Here is a 20,664-nt window from a genome sequence, read left to right as displayed (position 1 = left end):
ATGCATACCCAAAGTTTGGACAACACCAGTTAGGAACTAATCTAAATAGTACCTAACTGTTAAAGGAATTACCATGTAAAGTTTGGAATCGATAGTACAATTCTAACATGCCTACATTAACGATAGGAGTTACGGACGTTTGGACCGACCATAATTATAGAAAAGATTCGCTTTTACAAAGGTAATAATGTTCTATGTAAATTTTACCTTAAATTTAATGAAAATACTGCATCATCTCTCATCTACTTTAAAATTCCTGTAATAATAATTTGATTCAATGATGTAAAGAGAAAAGTTAAGCATAAAACTTATAAACTAATTTTTCTATATTCTATTACCAAATATTAATAAGTTTTTTTAGAGGCTACAATTACAAAAAAAGTGTTGATCAGCTATTTCTTTAGATTGTTATAATTTGACAATCATACTATGATGAAAAAAAGTTTGTAGCCCTTTAGGGGGGAGGGTGGGGGGAGGGTTGAGCTCTAAGCCTGCAGGGACCTATTCTTATAGATTTGTTTTTGAAAGATAATTTGGGAAATGCAAAAATGAACATTACATTACTAATCCTAGAAGTAAAGACGTAGCTAAAGATCTAGAAAATTGTTGGTCTATATGGGTTTTACTTTTCAGAGAAGCATGAGGTGGTTTTAATCTATTTTCTGTTCTCTCTCCGAGAGGCTGGGGGTGAAACAGCTAGTATTAAGTTAGGGAACATTCTTAATGAAATTATTTTCTATTTAATTAGAACTTGTACACATTTTATATGAACTATAAAGTTACGGGTGCTGCTACTTCTACCAATAGCAAAAATAAAGTTACTGTGTTTTTGATAAAAAGAGGGTGTTTTTTGTCAATTTCGTTTTTTGCTGTAATTTTGGCAATATTTTTTGTCTACTGTCAAAACTACACCTTTACCGCTGTCATAAACACAGTTTCATTGTCATTTTAACACCCATGAAATTCAATGAGGCTGTCAAATTCAAAATGACAGCAAAACTGTAAAAACTGCAGGCTTGTATTTGACAATAAACCAGAGTTTATGACAGTCGGTTGACCGTATGTTTGCTAGTCGTATATCCGCCATGTACCCTAAAGTTAAAGGAGTATTTATGTAGCTGAAAGTTACCTACCACAAATTAAAACAATTATCAGGGATCGTAAGGGATAAGACAATGAATCCCCAATGATGATAATCTAAATATGTAAATTATTGGTTTAAAAGTATTGACATTATTAGTTTGAAACCAACCTCTTAAAATTCAGTTAAAGTACCCAAAGTATTTGAGCTTACTAAAAAGATAATGTTGTTATTAAACTTTGGTTACCAGTGTAATTCACAGTATAAAGTCCCCTACCTCCCTGCAAATTAGCAATAGTAAATTAGAAGGTGTTCATTCAATACTTCATAACATCACATGTACAATTGGTGGTTCTCGTTCCATCCCTGCCTATTTTGAAATAAATATAAAATAAGAGGGGAATTAGCATTTCGTATGTTAGTTTTTTACCTTAGGCTATGTTAGGTTATATTGGATTATGGATAGCCAAACAAGGTTAAGTCCCGCAGGTAAAGGCAAAGGCAAGAAAAGAAAAAAAACTACACACCCTTATTTTCAATTTATTTTAAAAATAAAGTTTTCTGTGCTCGCCAGGTATTTTGAGGGAAAGCATCAATCCTCTATGCTTTTACAATATCAAAGGATTAAGAAAGGGTGCTTAAAGATTAAAGTGATGATTATTTGCCCCTCAAGTGCACCTAGAGGCCTCTAGGGGCGTAGCCGCTAGTCATTGATATAGCTGCTGATTTACTATTATACTTAAAGATTGTTTTTAATTATTTTTTTATTTCAGGAAAAGCGACGAAGGTTGGATTCCACATCACTGTTATGAGCTTAGGAATGATCACAAGTGTCAAACTTTTTAGCGTTGTAATTCTGCCTTTAGTAGCTTGATGTATATTGGTGGAACAACGGTGACAACACCCATAAAAGCGAAGCTCTGAAACAGTATGACAAAGAAACATACATACATTTGTATTGCTTCGCAAAGTACATTGTTTTTAAATGGACAAACGGAATTCTTGTAACGCTTATAGAGTTGCTACGCTTTCTAGCTACTGATCAAATCACCATATTGAGTTTGAAATCGATAGGAAAATTTTAACATTCATAAATTTATGATAAGAGCTATCTGTTACGGACCGACCATAATTCTAAAAATCACTCTTAAAAGGGATATAAAATTCCATATAATCTAAAGGTAAAGGTTTCAGCACATATATGGATACAAGAACGTTCAAGCTTTTTTTTGTTAAATTAGGAGGTAGGGGTATTAATATGTACTTCTAAATAATTATTGGGGGTGGGAAATCAACCCTTTTCAGCTACCCTTGGACGCCCTTGTATGGATAGATAGATAGTGTATAATATTCGCAAATATAACATGAACAAAACCTTTTTACCAAAAAATACGGGGTGTAAAGTCAGGTGATAATTTTGTTTATTGCAGATGGATATGTAAATAGATTTTTTTCGTCCATTGTGTTATCCCTGTGTATCTAATGTGCATAAAGCACTGAGCTATTGGAATAACTCTCTCTATCTGAAATTGTTTAACTTTCAAAACTTAATTCACTTTGGTATTCCCACAAATTAATAGGAAAGCCGCTAATTTGCAACGGTTATAATTTTAAAATCCACGAAAAAACGTAGTGTTCATACAAGGATAAGACATAGGAGGATTTACAATATACATACCCAATGATGATACACAAAATTACTCCTCTGTAGATTACAATTAGTGGTTGAAGCGTTTTGACCCCAACTTAATGAACCAACCAATCAAAATTCAATAAAAGCACCCAACGAAAACGAAAAGAAAACACTGGCGTGCACAGTAATTCACGAGGTGGGGGGGGGGGGGGCGTTGAAATCATTAGGGAGTGAAAAAAAGATGGGCAGTCCAATCTAATTTTAAAATTTAATGGGGCGTTGAAACGCCTTTAATTCCCCTCATGGCCCGCCACTGATATTAAATAAAATCGAATATAGAATTTGCTGTTTTTGAATTAACAAATTGCATAAACAACGTTTACTTTAGAATTAAGTTTATGTTGATAATCTATTCCAAATTTAGCCTATTTATACTAGAAATATTTTATAAATATATACAAATATTTATATGATAAAGGAGAATATTATCGGTCCAGTGGTAAGTTAAAGGGATCTAAAGTGATAACAAAATGACCGATACACTGATATATATCCTTAATGATGATACACAAAGTTACCCCTTCTGTATATTTCAATTATTGGTTGCGATACTCAACTTAATGAACCAACCAATAATGAAATTTCCCCTTGTTGTTAAGTCAACGAATAATAAAAAGGTATTATAAAACTTTGGGGACTATTGTGATAAAGCTTGATAAAATTGGAAACTTTTTAAAACTCTTTTTCGTAAAACATTATGGCATTAAATTTACGACAAGAGCTATTTAGTCACGAACGTATGGACCGACACTAATTATAAAGAAGCTTCGCTTTCTAAAAAGTACTGACATTTGATGACTACAGATATATAAAAAGTAAAGTGCTCTAGAATAATGACGTCTTAAAAAATAGAGATTTTTTTTATGAATATTTCTTACATATCTTTTCATTTCCTTTTATAAAACGTAACAAGATTAAAACGTCTGTTTGTACGGAAGGATCTCGCTAACAGCTTAACCGATATAGTTTTTCTTTACATTGTTGCTTTTAAAAGGTCCTGGGAAGGTTGTACCCAAAAACTAAAATTAGAATTATAAAACTAGCGGTCTCTTGGGGCGTTTCTATTTTATTTCATTATGTAAAAATTTATCTTATTGCATAAAGTAGTAAGGTTTTTATATTTTTGTCTGTAAAGAACTCGTTAATCAAACATTTCTCTATTTCAAACAAGCTTTATATTAATCTAAGGAGGGTTTTTAACTATTTTTATTACCCTAGAGCTTAGCGGCTCAGTCGATAAAATCCATAAAAATATGAAATTCTTCCAAAAAAGGATAACAAAAAAATAGGTCTTAATTATCATCCAAAAAATCACGTTTCTTACAGACAGACATACTCAAATTAATTATGATATTGTAGCTAATACATATTGATCGTATTATAGACAGCTTTCCGCCGATAGTAAAATTAAGATTTATTCCAGTTTTGTTAGCCCTGAGGGGTTGGAGGCTAAGGCTAACAAAACCGGTTTAAATTTTAGCATTTTTTACTTTATACTTGCAAGAAAATTGTCTATAATACGATGCGATACAAAAAGTTTTAGTATTTCTTATAACAACTTAAACCAGCGGATATAGGTCGGTTTCGAAGCCATACAGGAATAGTTATTTCTCGCATCGTATTATGAACGGCTTTCCGCGGATATAGAATGTACAATTATAACATTAAAACTAGTTTTTTTAGCCCCGAGGTGCCAAAGGCACCGGCTAAAAAAACTGGTTTTAATCTTATGATTGTACATTTTTATATTCGTAGAAAGCTGAATATAATACGATGCTAGACATAGTTTTTTCGTATGGATGAGAACCGGTTCCTATCCACCGGATTCGAATGAATACGAGAAAACAAAATACATATTTTTACTTGACCTACTAAAAGAAAAAGTTTTTACAGAAAAAACACGGAAATAATTATAATTAGCATACACCAGGGAGGGAGGGGACATTGGGCTGATTGTTACAGTACTACCCAAAGTTTTATAATAACGTCTTCTTATTCGTTGTCTTGAGAACTTTTGGAACTTTTACTAAGTTTTGATTGGTATGTTCATTAAGTTGAGTGTCCAAACGTTTCGACCACTAATTTTAATCTACAGAAAGGTAATTTTGTGTATTATCATTGGGGATGTACATAAATTTATCGGCCATTGTCTTATCCCTTTAGATCCCTGAGCATATACATATTAGTTTCTACTTTTGCCCTTGAACTTTGTTTTGCGACTATTTAAAAACAACAAGGCAAAGGCTAATTTATCAGACAGTTACGAACGTTAACAATGTAAAAATAGCCTATACACTAATATAGTTTTATGTGTAACGCATTACAGACAGACATACAGACAGACAGATTTACTGAAAGACATACAGAAAGGCATGCAGACAGACAGATTTACAGACAGGCATATAGACAGACGGACAAACAGACATAGAGACAGTGTTAGGGATCCTAAACTTTATAAAACAGCTTTACTGAAATTTCAAATTACTTTATCGTCAAATTGTTCCTTCTAATTGCATATGAAATAATTTTTGTATATACCAAACCCCTGCGGGGGGTTCTAATCCTATGGGGCCTTTATTGAGCCAATATAACTTAACCTTAGGTACAACCACTGTCCCCCTTTATTTTTAATTAAAATATGGGGAGTGGTATCGCTTCCTAAAAACAATTTAAACACATTTTATTTGGTGGTACGATTATTTTATCGTCTATTGTCCCATCTCTTCTGCAACCTAGTTAAGTTTGGAACTAAATAAACATTGCATAGCAAAAGAGTATGTTAAAATTTCTAGTTGTTCCCTGAACCTACAAAATTATTTTGCTTCAAAATAGCATAATTATTGATAGAATTATATAATTAAAGAAACATTAAGCTAACCCTGCGGGGATCTTTTAACATTTACCTAACTATATAATTTCTTTACTTTATAACATTTGAATAGCTGCTGCACCCCTAACAGAGGGGGGGGGGGACAGAAAAATAGTCTAAAACTATCATGGGAACTATGTATGTATATTAAACTTTTCTAAGGTGAAAAAATCAATCAGACAGATAATAAAACCTTACTACTTCGTATACTAGGCTGAGTAAAAAGATTTTTTTGTCTGCCATATTTAATTTTTGAAAAATGGCGGGAACACAATTTTAAGTTTTGCATATAATTGTGATGACACTTGTGATCCAACTTTCCAGACAGCATAGATGAGAGTTCTATGGTAAGTAGGTATACAGATAGATAAATAGATAAATAGATAGGTAGATAGATACATAGATAGATAGCATAGATGAGAGTTCTATGGTAAGTAGGTATACAGATAGATACATAGATAGATAGATAGACAGCATAGATGAGAGTTCTATGGTAAGTAGGTATACAGATAGATAGATAGATAGACTATTTTTATGTCTAGATACTCATGTATTTTTCAATTTACTTGTACATCTACCCATTTAGGTATCTATGGTAGATATATAGATAGATTGATTGATTGATAGATAGGTAGCTAGACATCCAAATAGTCTTTTTTCTTTATTATTTTGCCACAAATCTTTTTATCAAGGACTTTTTTTGTCTTATTTTCATGTCACAAGATGTTTTGAAAATGCAACCAAAAAAAGTAGCCAAGAGTATTTTTACGTACTTTGAAAAATTGCTTATGGAGTTTACCTCCCAGTTTTGTATCGTAATAATGACTTTTATAATTCGAAAATATAAAAGGCAATAGTTTTTTTTCAGTTAAAATATTCTTTTTTATTGGATGAACACTCATGCATAGATAAGCAGGGAAGAAAGGGACAATGCAAAATTATTTAATCAAGTCCCTAATTATTCTAAGTCAAGATAGGCATTATTAATTTTTTGGGGGGATTGGAGTAAAACTTTAGAGGGGGAATGGGTTAAACAACTGGATATTCCCATCCTAAGGACCGTGTGCCGACTCTCAATTAGGTCTTTGAAAATCAAATAATTGTGTCGGGAAATATTAAAACAGCAGAAAACAATTTGTTAACAGGCGAAAAAGATCCTTAGAAAAGGGTTGGCATGTAGTTATCTGTATATACATTACACATCTGTAAAATAGATTTATTTTTTGGGTGGGGGGAGAATTATTTCTTGTCCATTGTCGTATCCCTGTATACCTGGGATAACGTAATTAGACATAACATATTGTCACCAACATATAACATGATACACACACACACACATACACACCCACTTACACACACACACACACTCACCTACCCACACACACACACACACACACACACACACACACACCAACATATAACATGATACACAAACATATAAACATTCCGACAGGGAAGGGGTATTCAACTGAAAAAAACTAATAAACTAAATAAAAAACTGCCATAACCTTTGAAAAAGATTGTGATGAAATTAAAGGGTTTGGTGCTTTTCCTGTAAGTGCATATCTAGCACCATAACATATCCTCCTTTTTTGAAATATTTACATTTTTTAGAAAAACATTTGAAAAACTATCCCCCCCCCCCCTCTTATTTTAATTACACTGTACCCAAAGTTATCTTATTCGTTGACTGTCTCAAAAAACTTTGGGTACTTTCATCTAATTTTTATTGGTTAGATTCAAACTAGTAGTGTCCAAATATTTCAACCAATAATTCTAATCACCAAGGGGTCAAATTTTGTTTAACAACATTGGGGATGTATATTAATTTATCGTCCATTGTCTTATCCCTTAAGATCCCTGGATAGATATAAAGAAAACAACAACAAGCCAAATCAACAACACACCATTTTTATCAAGATATATTTTCTTATTATTTAAAACGAATGAATTCGCCTTTAGCCCCTAGGAACTAAGGAGGGGTGGGAATACAGTTCCCCCCCCCCCCTTCTTAGACTGATATAAAAGTAACAGGATCTATGTCTGTGTGTCTTTCTGTATGTCCCGAACAGAAGGTAAGGTAAGTATTAGCCACCGTCAGCGTATCAGAAGGATAGACAGATACGGTAACTTAAAGAAATCTTAAGAAATCTCCTGGTCCATATTCTGAAAATTTTCTTTTTTTGCTCCAATTTATAATTAGTTAATAATTAAATTCTTAGTCTATATTATTTTTATTTTGTATGAGTTTAAACTTCATAATGTAAACTCTAAATTGTCGATAGATAGCAGCAATTTAGAGTATTGTATGTGCTATCTCCTAAGCTAGGGGGTACCTGGCAGCACCGAATAAAAACATTATTATTATTAGAATATCATCGAAGACAAAATTTGTGAAAATAAGGATAAATTTGGATTGTCACTAAAATTAAACAGCAACAAAATCAAAGAAGTGAGAGAAAGAAATAAAAATTGACAATGAAATTAATTTTAATTAAAAGTATATTTATTTTTCAGACGTATACAGCTGATATCTTTTTTGGACAGGTAATGCAATTTTACATATTTTGTTAACATAGTTTTTTCCAGTGTGGCTTTGAAACCGATTGATATCCGCTAGATTAGAACCAATTCTCAACCGAAAAATCACGCTTAAAATCTAATGAAGTTCATATATTTTCCTGCGAATATTAAAATGAAGACCATAAAATATTTACCAGTTTTGTTAACCCGTTCCTTTAGACCCTCGGGGTTAGCCAAATTTTTTTTTTATTATTTTCATTTTAATATCCACGGAAAGCTGTCTATAATACGAAGCGATAAATAACTATAATTGGTTCCAGGACAAACGCAGGAGTTCAAAACATCAGAGTGGACAAACGCAGGGATGTTGATATATTAATTTAAGTACGTATTTCTATACAGGTTAGGTTAGGTTAAGATATAAATATACAAATAAGCCCCCGCAGGGCATTTTAAAAAACTAAAATATGGTACAAAATAGGTTAGGTTGGTTAAGTGTCCACTCCTGCGTTTGTCCACTCCGACGTTTGGGACTCCTGCGTTTGTCCTAGGACCCTATAATTAATTTAGAATAGGTATTTATCGCATCGTATTAAAGGAAGTTTTCCGAATTGACAGTATAAAGAAACATTACTTTGACTTATATTATATCATTATATTTAGACAAAAATCATACTGGTACTCAAAGTTTTCTCTTATTTGTTGACTTTAAAACTTTGAGTATTTTTATCAAATCATAATTGATTGGTTTATTAATTAGCAGTATCTTTGCTTGCCAACCATTAATTTCATTCTTCATAAGGGATAATAATGTTTACCATCATTGGGGCATTACATCCATTGCCTTATCCCTTAAGATCCCTGAGTATTTAAGATTCATTTCATATTTAGAACAAGTAAAAATATCATTACGTACTAGGGTATCCTTCTATGTATCCTACTAGCGGCTTCGCCCCTAGCCTCCAGGGGCCTTGCCCCAAGAGATGATAAAAAAAAGTTAAGGTGAAATTCGTAAAAAAAAATAAGAAGGACCAAGGAAATCTCCTGCAAAAAAAAGGACCAAGGATATCTCCTACAAAAAAATGGGGGGTGGTTTATTAGTTTTTTGGGGGGTTGGGGGTGTCCCACCCTCCAGGAAAATAGCTTAAAACCATCACAGGACAAGTAGGTATAATCCCTGAAAAGTAGAGCCCAATCGGTTCAGCGGTTAATGAGATCTTAAGCTTCAGACAGACGGACAGACGGACAGACAGACAGACATCGTTCTACTTTGTATTATAGATTACAGGGATCTTAAGGGATAAGACAATGAATAAAAAATACGTGTACAATTCACTGTCAATGATGAAAGACAAAATTACCCCTTCCGTAGATTAAAATTATTGGTTGAAAAGTTTAAAGCAAAAAAATAATCAAGAATTTATAAGAGTATCCAAAGTTTTTGAGCTAACAAATAAGATAACTTTGTTATAAAACTTTGGGTACTAGTTTATTTTGGGGTTCCCTTTCATCCTCTTTTTAAAATCGAAGCTTTTCTAAAATTAGGGTCGGTCCACCACAGATGGATAACTTTTTTTCGTTAATTATTACCAGAATGTCTGTACGTCCATTTTAAACATGTTGTTTTTTTTACTTTTTTACCAATAAATTATTATGTGATCTAATCATCCGATTGATCTGATTTTTGCTAAATTGATTCCTGGGACAAAAAAGTATAATGTTATAAGCAAAGCAACTCTATAATCAAGTCCTAAAAATGTTAGTATGTCCATAAACATTATCCTATATCAAGCAGTTTTTCAAAAAAATTACTTACAATTTTGCTTCGTCTCTTACACATTTATATTCTGATTATTCAGTTCTGACACTAAACAAGTGATAATGTCCGTTTGTCCTACCGTTTCAGTGCTTCGCTTTTATGGATGTTATCATCCTTGGTTTCTTGTAAATGTTATGTTTATATATATTTGTATTTCGTGTACGCCTATTCATAATCTAGTATCATATAAATAAATAAAACAGAGACATTGAGGGATAAGACAATGGACGATAAATTGATGTACACCCCCAATGATAATAAACAAAATTATCCCTTTATGTACATTAAGATTAATTAAGTTTTATTTACAACCCAATTATGTTTTAATAAAAAATACCCAAAGTTTTGAGAATTAGAGAACGTGTTTGTAAAACTTTGGGTACCAGTATAATTTCCAGTCCAATGTCCCCTCCCCTTCCTGTGAATAAAGATATGTAATAGATAATTTGATATAAGCACATCTAGGATCAATGTTTATAAAAAAAACATTACTTAATGAAAATTGCTTATTCGAAAGATATTTTTGATCTTTTTGGGCCCTTTCATATCTATAATACAAAGTAGAATTATGTCTGTCCGTCCGTCTGAATCTTAAGTTCTCAGTAACCGCTGAACTGTTTAGCTTCTACTCTTCCGGAAATATACCTACTGGTCCTGTGGTGGTGTTAAGCCATTTTCTTGGTGGTCAGAGACCCCCACGCCACAAAAAAAAGTAACCCCTCCCCTCAATTTTTTAGTAAATTTTGATGAAATAATAGCATAAAACTTATTCTTATATAAAAGTAACATAATATCTCGCTTATAACTAAAACTGATAGGTTTCTCTTTTACAGTGAAGCTTCTCATAGGGTTCAGGAAAGGTTTATAACTATTTTGGGGGAGGGTAACTCCACCCTAAAAAGAGAAATACTCTTCAACCTTTCCTCAAGTGCCCCTACACACCTCGATCTATTGTGGTGCAATCCTTGTTCTACAACATTAAATCATTAAGTTCATTTTTTTTCAATTAAAAAAAATCTTCAAAAACTTTTTAAAAAATCATCGAAATTAAAAATGACATTTTATCTTATAGGAATGGAACGATCACCGACTCAAGATTCCCGACAACATTACCAGGTATAATTTTTGCAGGGGATAAGACAATGGACGCTAAATTGATAAACAATACACATAAATGATAAACATAATCACCCATTTTATTCATTGAAATTGTTGGTTTAAAGGTTTAGACAAGTACCCAAAGTTTTGAGCTAATAAATAAGATAGTGTGTTTATTAAAATATTGGGTACCTCTGTAATTTACGATCCAAAGTCCCCTCCCACCCTATATTATTTGTATGAGAAAATCCTATTTAATTTAGGTTTGACTTTAGGATCGCATTTGACTAAATATGCAAAACAACATATCTATCATTACAGTAAAACACTAGAGAGAGGAGGGGTTAAATAAATGTATTTCACTATTCCAATGATCTTGTACCGACTCTCAATTGGGTCTTTGAAAATTGACCAACAGTGTCGAGAATATTAATACAGCCAAGTAGCAAAAAACAATTTGCAAGCAGATGAAACAGGTCTTTGGAAAAGGGAGGGGAGGTAGATATCTGTAAATACATCTATACAATAGATCTGTTCATCTATCTACAAATAATCTATCTATATATCTATCTAATTTATCTATCTATCTATCTATCTAGAGAGTACCAGTTGCTACCTATAGAGTGGCTGCATGACATATGGAGACCAGATTCATATTTCAAGAATATCTATCTATCTATCTATCTATCTAGAGAGTATCAGTTGCTACCTATAGAATGGCTGCATGACATATGGAGACCAGATTCATATTTCAAGAATATCTATCTATCTATCTTTCTATCTATCTATCTAGAGAGTACCAGTTGCTACCTATAGAATGGCTGCATGACATATGGAGACCAGATTCATATTTCAAGAATATCTATCTATCTATCTTTCTATCTATCTATCTAGAGAGTACCAGTTGCTACCTATAGAATGGCTGCATGACATATGGAGACCAGATTCTTATTTCAAGAATATCTATCTATTTATCTATCTATCTATCTATCTATCTATCTAGAGAGTACCAGTTGCTACCTATAGAGTGGCTGCATGACATTTGGAGACCAGATTCATATTTCAAGAATGCTAAAAAAGTCACTTTTCAGGTATTACATATTTTATGGCATCCTAGCCTTATATAAAAGTAACAGGATGTCTTTGTGTCTTTATGTAGCAAAGCGTCTAGGCTACTGCAAACCTGTTTCAGTTAAGCTTCTTATAGGATTGTTGTCTGTGTGTGTAGCGAAAGATTTTGTTAGCCACTGAACCGATATGGTTTTCTTTAGAGCGAAGCTTTTTATAGGTCCAGGTAAGGTTTATAACTATTTTTGTGGAGGGTATCTCAATCCTCCCTGCAGAATTTCCTCTAGAAAAAAAACTCCCCAAAAATTTTCTTCTTATTCTTAAAACTTAAATCAAAATTAGAGGTTCTATTCCCCCTTCCCATTCCCCTTTATCACAAATGCCACAAAGGGCCTCTAGAAACGTAGCTATTAGTATTTTTATCTATATCGAATGTCCAGCAATATCTCTTAAACGGCTCAAACAATGTTGTATATGTAGTTGTTTGTTTATGTATGGTCTAAACATTCCATATACTTTTTAAGGAAGTTTATATTCATGGATTGATTACCCGTAATCTATTAGAGTCTAGACCTAAGACTCCTTGAATGTAGAAAAATACGTTATAATAATGATTCACTCTATAATACATTTGCAAGCTTATATATGAATTTGAGTAAACAATTAAGTATGTATTTCATATGTTTATTAATTAGTAAACTTATTCAAAGCCATGCATTCTATCATTATGGTTATAGCTTACAAGTAGCCGGTAAAGCATTGATATCCCCCCCCCTTAATTTTTGCAAGTATTTGGGGGAAGGGGGGGGGTATAAAGTAACTTGTGAGTTGTTTAAGCAATTTTGCAACAAATCTATATACAATTTTTGGATCATGAATAGGAAACGAAGTAGAGGGTTTCGTCGTATTTTCACAATACCTTTGGATAGGTTACTTTAGGTTTATACGTACAATGTTATTGGTTGCCCCACAGGTCTAGAGCCCCCCACATGGGGTAGAAATAGGAGAAAAGCTACTGTGAAAAAACGACTAAACCCGCTACTTCGTTTTCTTTCCATGATACCAAATTCTTATACTTATAAAATGATAAGTGTTAATGTTCGTTTGTCCTACCGTCCGATTTTATAGCTTCGCTTTTATATATGTTGTGATCCTTGTTTTAATGTGTAATTATATTGCTGTAATTGCAATACTAAATACTATTTAGAGGATTACATGACTGTCTTACACTTTTAATATATTTTCAGGGAATAATAATAAAAATCATTTAGGGGGGACACTTAGCTACCCCTCCCTCGCATCCCTCCCCCATCCTAATTTTATAAAGAAGGCTAGAAGCCCTAGCCCTGCAGGGCCAGAATACAAATCTCCTAGCCTTCAATTGATATAACCTAACCCTCAAAAAAAACTCAACTTTAAATAAATAATTTATAAAAGTTTAATTTTGAAATTTAAAGCTATATATGAATAAAATGATATTTATTTTCGTATCAGCGGGCTGCTGAAATAAGGTTTTCGTATCAAATTTCAATATCAACACATAAAATTAAGATTTTAGCAATTTTATGCAGTTTGAACCTAACAAAGCGTTTGACTTAAAATGTATTCAGCGCATCTGGTATTTAGAAACTTTGTTTTCAAAGGAAAGAAGAACTGGCATAAAAATAGCTTAAAACCATCTTAAGACTGAAATTTAAAAGAATATCCTTAAACAATCTCTCAAACTATATTAAGCTTTCCTAAAATGGAGAACTCAATCGGTTAAGAAGTCATCAAAATATTACTATTTACTATTACTATTATTGAAAATTACTAAATCAGAATTTCTATCATTAAGTTATATTTGTAGAACCTAATTATACAGGATAGAATAATATCCTTATATTTATCTTATTTTTTAGCGATTCCCAGGATAAAAAGCTTTTTATCAGATTTTGGAACAGGTTTCGAAGACGAAGAAAGTCCCTCAAAAATCAGCATTTTCCGTCATAAAAACGAGGGATTATCCATCTCTTTTTAGGAGTTTTCATTCTCACTCCTCCTCTCCTCATCCCTCATTTTTATGACGTCATTGAGATACTTTCTTCTATTGCTTACCTTGTTGCTTTCCGCTATAAAATGTTCTTATTAACTTAGGTAATAGTGATTCCTAAAGTAAATCTATCAGTAAAAATCGCAGTAACATTAATTTCGTTTTTTGGCTTAAAACGTTATGTGATTTTATTAAGATTGAAGGATATTAGAAATAGGGTCTACTTAAGTTGATGCTAACGCAGCGAGATATAAATATAATCACATATCCAGAGATCAAAAGGGATAAGACAATGGCCGATAACTTGATGTACATCCCAAATGATGATACACAAAATGAACCCTTCTGTGAATTAAAATTAGTGGTTGAAACGTAAACACTCAACTTAATAAAAAACAACCAATCAAAATTTACTGAAGTCCCCAAAGTTGTTAAGCCAATGAATAAGAAAACGTTATTATAAAACATTGGGGACTAGAGTAATAAACACCTTATTGTCCCCTCTCTCTCTCTCTGGATGAAATTCTATAAAAAAACTAGACAATCACCTGGATCCAATGTTGGAGACCTTTTTCATCTGCTAGTAAATTGCTTTTTGCTATTTTGCAGCGACTTGGCTGTGTTGATATTTACAACGCTATTGGCTGATAATCAAATACCCAATTGATTGTCGGTACAGGGTCCAAGGGGTGGGGACATACAATTATTTAAACCCCTTCCCCCTCTATTCATTTACTCTAATGTATAGATAAACCACTTCCTTGTTTACAAATACATTAAATAAGAAGGGTAGTTTTCCTATGCCTAATCTATTTTGGGGGTGGTCCTAACCCTGCAAGGCTACCCAGTACCCAATATAACCTAACCTAACCTAAAATAAGTAATTAATACTCAATCGAAAACGATTTCGGGTATTAGAGATCATAAAGGTATTTTGTGTAAAAGCGCCAAAAATATTATCCCTACATTTGTGAAGATATATGACGTACTACTACGTCTTGTAAGTGTATAATAAATGTAATGTAATTAAAAATAGTTTTCTTTTTGTAATAATTCTTTTATTACAAAATAAATGGCAATGCCAGCAAAAAGATAACATTCATAATAGAAAGTTATTGAGATCAGTATATTATATAAAAAGTAAAAAGTAGATCATTTTCAATCATATTTAGTTCACCGCTTAGCTATTTTTAGTGCCCTAGGAAAATGGGGGTAGATGCCACAGCTTTTGGCCTACCTATACTATTGATGTCAGAGTAGAGGGAAAGAGAAATGGAAGGGGGAAAAGAAACCCCCTAGAAAAGAGATTGGGTATAGGGTATTTCCTTACGTCAATAGAATAGATATCTATCTATCTATCTATTGTAGACAATGACAATCCCGAATCATTATGTGTGGCTGTAAGTGTACAGTAACAAACAAATATTCTACATGTCTATCTATCTATCTATCTATCTATCTATCTATCTATCTATCTATCTATCTATCTATCTATCTATCTATCTATCTATCTATCTATCTATCTATCTATCTATCTATCTATCTATCTATCTATCTATCTATCTATCTATCTATCTATCTATCTATCTATCTATCTATCTATCTATCTATCTATCTATCTATCTATATATCTATCTATCTATCTATATATCTATCTATCTATCAATCTATCTATCTATCTATCTATTTATCTATCTATCTATCTATCTATCTATCTATCTATCTATCTATCTATCTATCTATCTATCTATCTATCTATCTATTGTAGACAATGACAATCCCGAATCATTATGTGTGGCTATACAGTAACAAACAAATATTCTACATGGTCAAGTAAGTCATTATCAAAAGTGAAACTTTTCTATTTTTAGGGTAGGTCCTTACGTCCGTTTGTACCGGATAGCTCTTATTGTTTTTATTTATGCATGTTAAAATTGTTCTATCGATTTTAGTCAGGTACGATTAAGAAAACGTGGCAATTTTATTTCGTTACCAGAAAGTCCTTTGCAATGAGGTTTTTAAAAAATTTGATTTTTAACATTATATTGACAGCATTTTTATTATATAATTATCCTAAATATCTTATTTTTAAATAAAGATTCCAAGGAAAACAGGGAAAAATCTATATAATCAACTCAAAAAAATGTAAGTACATCCTTAATCAGTATCCTGCAATTAAATTACACAATTTTGCAAAAGAATTTGTTTGACCTAACCCTTACAGATCGGGCAACCATTCCCACCTTGATAGATTGGGGGGAGGGGGGCTAATTTAGCCCCCCCCCATTATCTCGGCTCCTGTTACAGATAGAGACGTAAAATTATTTCTGGTGGTTCATGTGTATTTTTAGAGAAAATTACCTTTTCTAGTAATAACATTCAGACCGCTCCTTAGCCGCTTTTTAGCGGCCAGCCGCTAAATATTAAATATCATGAAGTCACCGCTCTCTATCTTTCCTACAAAAAAATGACATTAAAAAAAATGAGGGGGGGGGGTCAATTTATCCCCCCCCCCCGATCTGTAAGGGTTAATATATCAAGTTCTGCTGATCAGACCTCTACAAGTCTTCATGTTCGTTCATACTACCATCTGATTTTAGAACTTCGCCTTTGTGAATTTTTTCATCCTTGTATTAATATGATCCTAGCTACTCTATAGTATGTTAATGTCTGTACGTCGAAACGATCTTTGAATGAATGTGAAGAATTCATTCCTTCAAGAGTTTAAAAAGTTTGGGTACTTAAAGATTAATTTCATGGGTCATTTTTTGTATAAATTCACTTACTGGAGGAGTTATTTTGTTTTGCATCATTTGGAGTTTATATCAATTTATCGACCATTGTCTTATCCCTTAAGATCCCAGAGCATTACATATGGATAGACATAAGAACGCAACGACCTTAAATGTAGAAAATCTCCGGCCTTTGTTCTGTAGGGATCTTAAGGGATAAGACAATTGGTGATACATTTCTATTCGAATTACGATGAAATTAAACTTTCTGTAAATTGAAATTATTGGTAGAAACCTTTAGACACTGCTTGTTTTGTACAACCCAATTAAGATTTAATGAATGTACCCATAGTTTTACTCAATGGATAAAACTTTGGGTACCAGTGTAACTTTTACAGTCCAATGTCCTACCCCCTCCCTGGCTTAATGAGAAAAGTTTATCAAAGGCCCATAACCACATACTATACTATGTACAAGTCATATCTGTTAATTCACATTCATATATTCGTTTATTATAATAAATCAGGGAGAAAGGGAAGGGACATTGGATTATAAATTCATAACACTACTTTCTAAAACTTTGGGGACTTTTAATTAAATTTTTATTGGGTTGTACTAACTATAAGTGTTTAAAGTTTTCAATCTATAACTTTAATCTGTTAACATATTTTTTTACTAAAAATCTATTTCCTTATATGCAAAATGTACTTAAATATATACATACATTTATCTGAAGTCGAGAAACGCAAAATTGTTCTAGCTATTATTGCATTTACTTTACTTTAAAAGTGTTACAATTTTAGGAAATGGTTTAGCAGATACAAGAAATCAATGTTCTTTTTTTTATATGTATGTACCTTACAATACAAAATGAAAAAAATCTGACTCTTTATTAAATCTTATATTGGTGTACAAAATTAGAAGTGTCCAAAGCTTTCCACCAATTACTTTTTACATGCAGATGGAGTAATATTGTATATCAAAATTGGTAGAAAACATGAAACACAATATTTTTTTTCAGATTAACCCTGTATGTTCTAGGAAATTTTAAAGCATTTCCACATTATTTATAGCTATCTATCTATCTATCTATCTATCTATCTATCTATCTATCTATCTATCTATCTATCTATCTATCTATCTATCTATCTATCTATTCATCTATCTATCTATCTATCTATCTAGGTTGACCCTGCTATTGTCCTGCTCCATGAAGTTTAATGCCTACCCCCATGATCTACAGCTCTGTCATCTATCCATGGAAAGCTGTAAGTATTTATATAATATCAATATGTCTGTCCGTCCGTCCGTCAGTCTGTAACGCTATGGGGAAAATGTAAGTTAAAGGCTCACCCCCACGATCTACAGCTGTGCCATCTATCCATGGAAAGCTGTGAGTATTTATTTTTAATGTCGCTTTGTCTGTCAGTCTGTAACGCTGTACAATGTTACTTTCTCGGCTGCTATTCAAGAAAGACAACTTATTTTTTGAATTCTTTCTCAAATTTCTATTATATAATTCCTTCAGTCTGTCAGTAAAAAAATACAAAAAAATAAACATGTGAAAATTTTAATGATTTCTATAAATTTATTTTTGATTTATGACCACTGTACATCTGATCCTTAAGTCATTTGGGCCGTTTGTTTCTCCATATTTTTGGGCTTCGGTACTGAAGAATATTTTCATACTTGTGTAAAGGGATTCACGATTTGAGTGGTCCTATAGACATTTAAAACGCTGGTTTCCAAAAAATATTTTAAACTTTGTGAAATGTTGTATATTTTGGTAGTTTTTAAAAAATACTAAAAAAGTTAATAACTTTCATTTCTCGTATTTATTCGAATCCGGTGAATAGGAACCGGTTCTCATCCATACGAAAAACTATGTCTAGCATCGTATTATATCCAGCTTTCTACGAATATAAAAATGTACAATCATAAGGTTAAAACTTATACATTCTATGTCCGCGGAAAGTCGTTTATAATACGATGTGAGAAATAACTATTATTCAGTGGTTTTAATACACATTTAATCTTTTATTATTTATACTAGATTTATTGTTGTTTAAAAGCACTATTGGTCTTTATATCTTTTTATATTTTAGGGTTTCTTTCTGAGATATCCTTCTTGTATATTTAGAATACCAGTTTAATGCTTTATTTTGGTGCTTTTATATAAAGTGTCTTTTAAGCTCAGAACCCATCTTATTTTTTTAAACAAAAAACTTCCTAGCTAATTTAAATTTTATTAAACTTACAGGGGAGGGGGGAGGGATATCTTATCTTTTTGGTAAATGACGAACAAACCAAACTTATATATATATATATATAAGCAGCGCTGCTAAAATGCAGGGATCTAAAGGATAAAATAGTTTTACGTAAGTAAGGACGGACTGATAAGACTCTAATTTTAGCGGCTAAACCCCTAGGGGCCTCTAGAGGCGTCTTGTAGATAGAAGGGGATATCATTTTATACCGGCCATTTCTTTCCCAAAATGGTTTTGAAACTTCACTGAAAAGGATGGTATATATAATGTTTATTTGGGGGTAGCGAGATCTTTTGATATAAACAGACTCAAACATTTAGAACACACTTCAGCAAAACACATACGTTAATCATAGAATAGCAGCGATAAAAAAGTATAATGTTTACACTCGTATTATTGTACTTTTTATGTATAAAAAGTATTTTGTTTTATATGTTCTATTTGCTCTATTTTTTACTAAAATATATGTTTGTATGAATGTACTATGTATAATTATATACAGGGATATTAAGGGATAAGACAATGGATGATAAATTGATTTACATCTCCAATAAAGATAAACAAAATTACCCCATCCGTGTATTAAAATTATTTATTTCACATTTTGACACTTATAGTTTTGAACTAACTAAATAAAATTCATCAAAAGTAACCAAACCTTTTTAGTCAACAAATAAGATAACGTGGATATAAAACTTTGGGTACCAGTGCGATTAAAAGCCCAATATCCCCTCCCTCTCTGATGTGTACAACACTTTTTATAATAGCTAAAATAAATTAGGTTTGTACATTTGCAGCGAAGCAAAGTATAATCTAAAATGTTTTATATATAAACTACGTCTGAGCTGGATCTTTAAATTATTTTAGTGGTGAGCCAGATCGGGGTGAGCCGAATTTCAGCCAATCACAGCGCGGCATTTCATAAAATGCTGTGCTCTCATTGGTGGAAAGTTAGCTCACCCCGATCTGGCTCACAACTAAAATGATTTAAAGATCCAGCTCTGTATTCCATACTCCTTATATAAAAAGTAACATGATGTCTGTCTGTCTGTCTGTATTTCTGGTCCGAATGATCTTGCTTTCTGCTGATCCGATATTGTTTTCCTTTACATTGTAGCTTCTCTTCCTGTAGGTCCTGAAAAGGTTTATATGTAACTATTTTGAATATAACCCTCCCCTAAAAAATCATCCCTAGAAATTTGTTTGCTACCTTTTCTTTTAAAAATTTAGGATAAGGTGGGGGGGGATCGCCTTCTGCAACACTACCTCAAGTGCCCCTAGAGGCCTCATATGGCGTAGCCGCTAGTAATATCAAAATCTCAATAGATGCCCCTAAGTTTAAAGGCCAACTAAAGTGTGGAGGTGTTTTATAAAACTTTGGGGACCTTTATTTTTGAATAGTTTCGATATTAGTTTGCACAACCCAATCAATATTTAATAAAAGTAACCTAAGTTTTAGCCAACTAAAGCGAGAACGTGTTT

General features: G+C 32.4%; 1 protein-coding gene across 1 annotated transcript in view; it reads left to right on the top strand.

The window, feature by feature from the left end:
* Positions 1-6,116: 6,116 nt before the first annotated feature.
* LOC145306102 (glycine receptor subunit alpha-3-like) overlaps positions 6,117-20,664 on the top strand; it is a 44,396-nt gene continuing 29,848 nt past the window's right edge. The window contains exons 1-6 of the mRNA XM_080148045.1: positions 6,117-6,136; positions 8,161-8,190; positions 11,058-11,101; positions 12,087-12,174; positions 15,952-16,016; positions 18,101-18,183. Of these exons, the coding sequence (XP_080004171.1) occupies positions 6,134-6,136; positions 8,161-8,190; positions 11,058-11,101; positions 12,087-12,174; positions 15,952-16,016; positions 18,101-18,183 (313 nt within the window). The 5' untranslated portion in view covers positions 6,117-6,133. The remainder of the gene's footprint in view (positions 6,137-8,160; positions 8,191-11,057; positions 11,102-12,086; positions 12,175-15,951; positions 16,017-18,100; positions 18,184-20,664) is intronic.

This window comes from Acartia tonsa, chromosome 14 (genome assembly GCF_053477335.1).
Source record: "Acartia tonsa isolate MP-2025a chromosome 14, ASM5347733v1, whole genome shotgun sequence".
Taxonomy (NCBI): domain Eukaryota; kingdom Metazoa; phylum Arthropoda; class Copepoda; order Calanoida; family Acartiidae; genus Acartia; species Acartia tonsa.
Note: the sequence above shows the minus strand (reverse complement) of the source record. Positions and strands in the feature narration are given on the sequence as shown.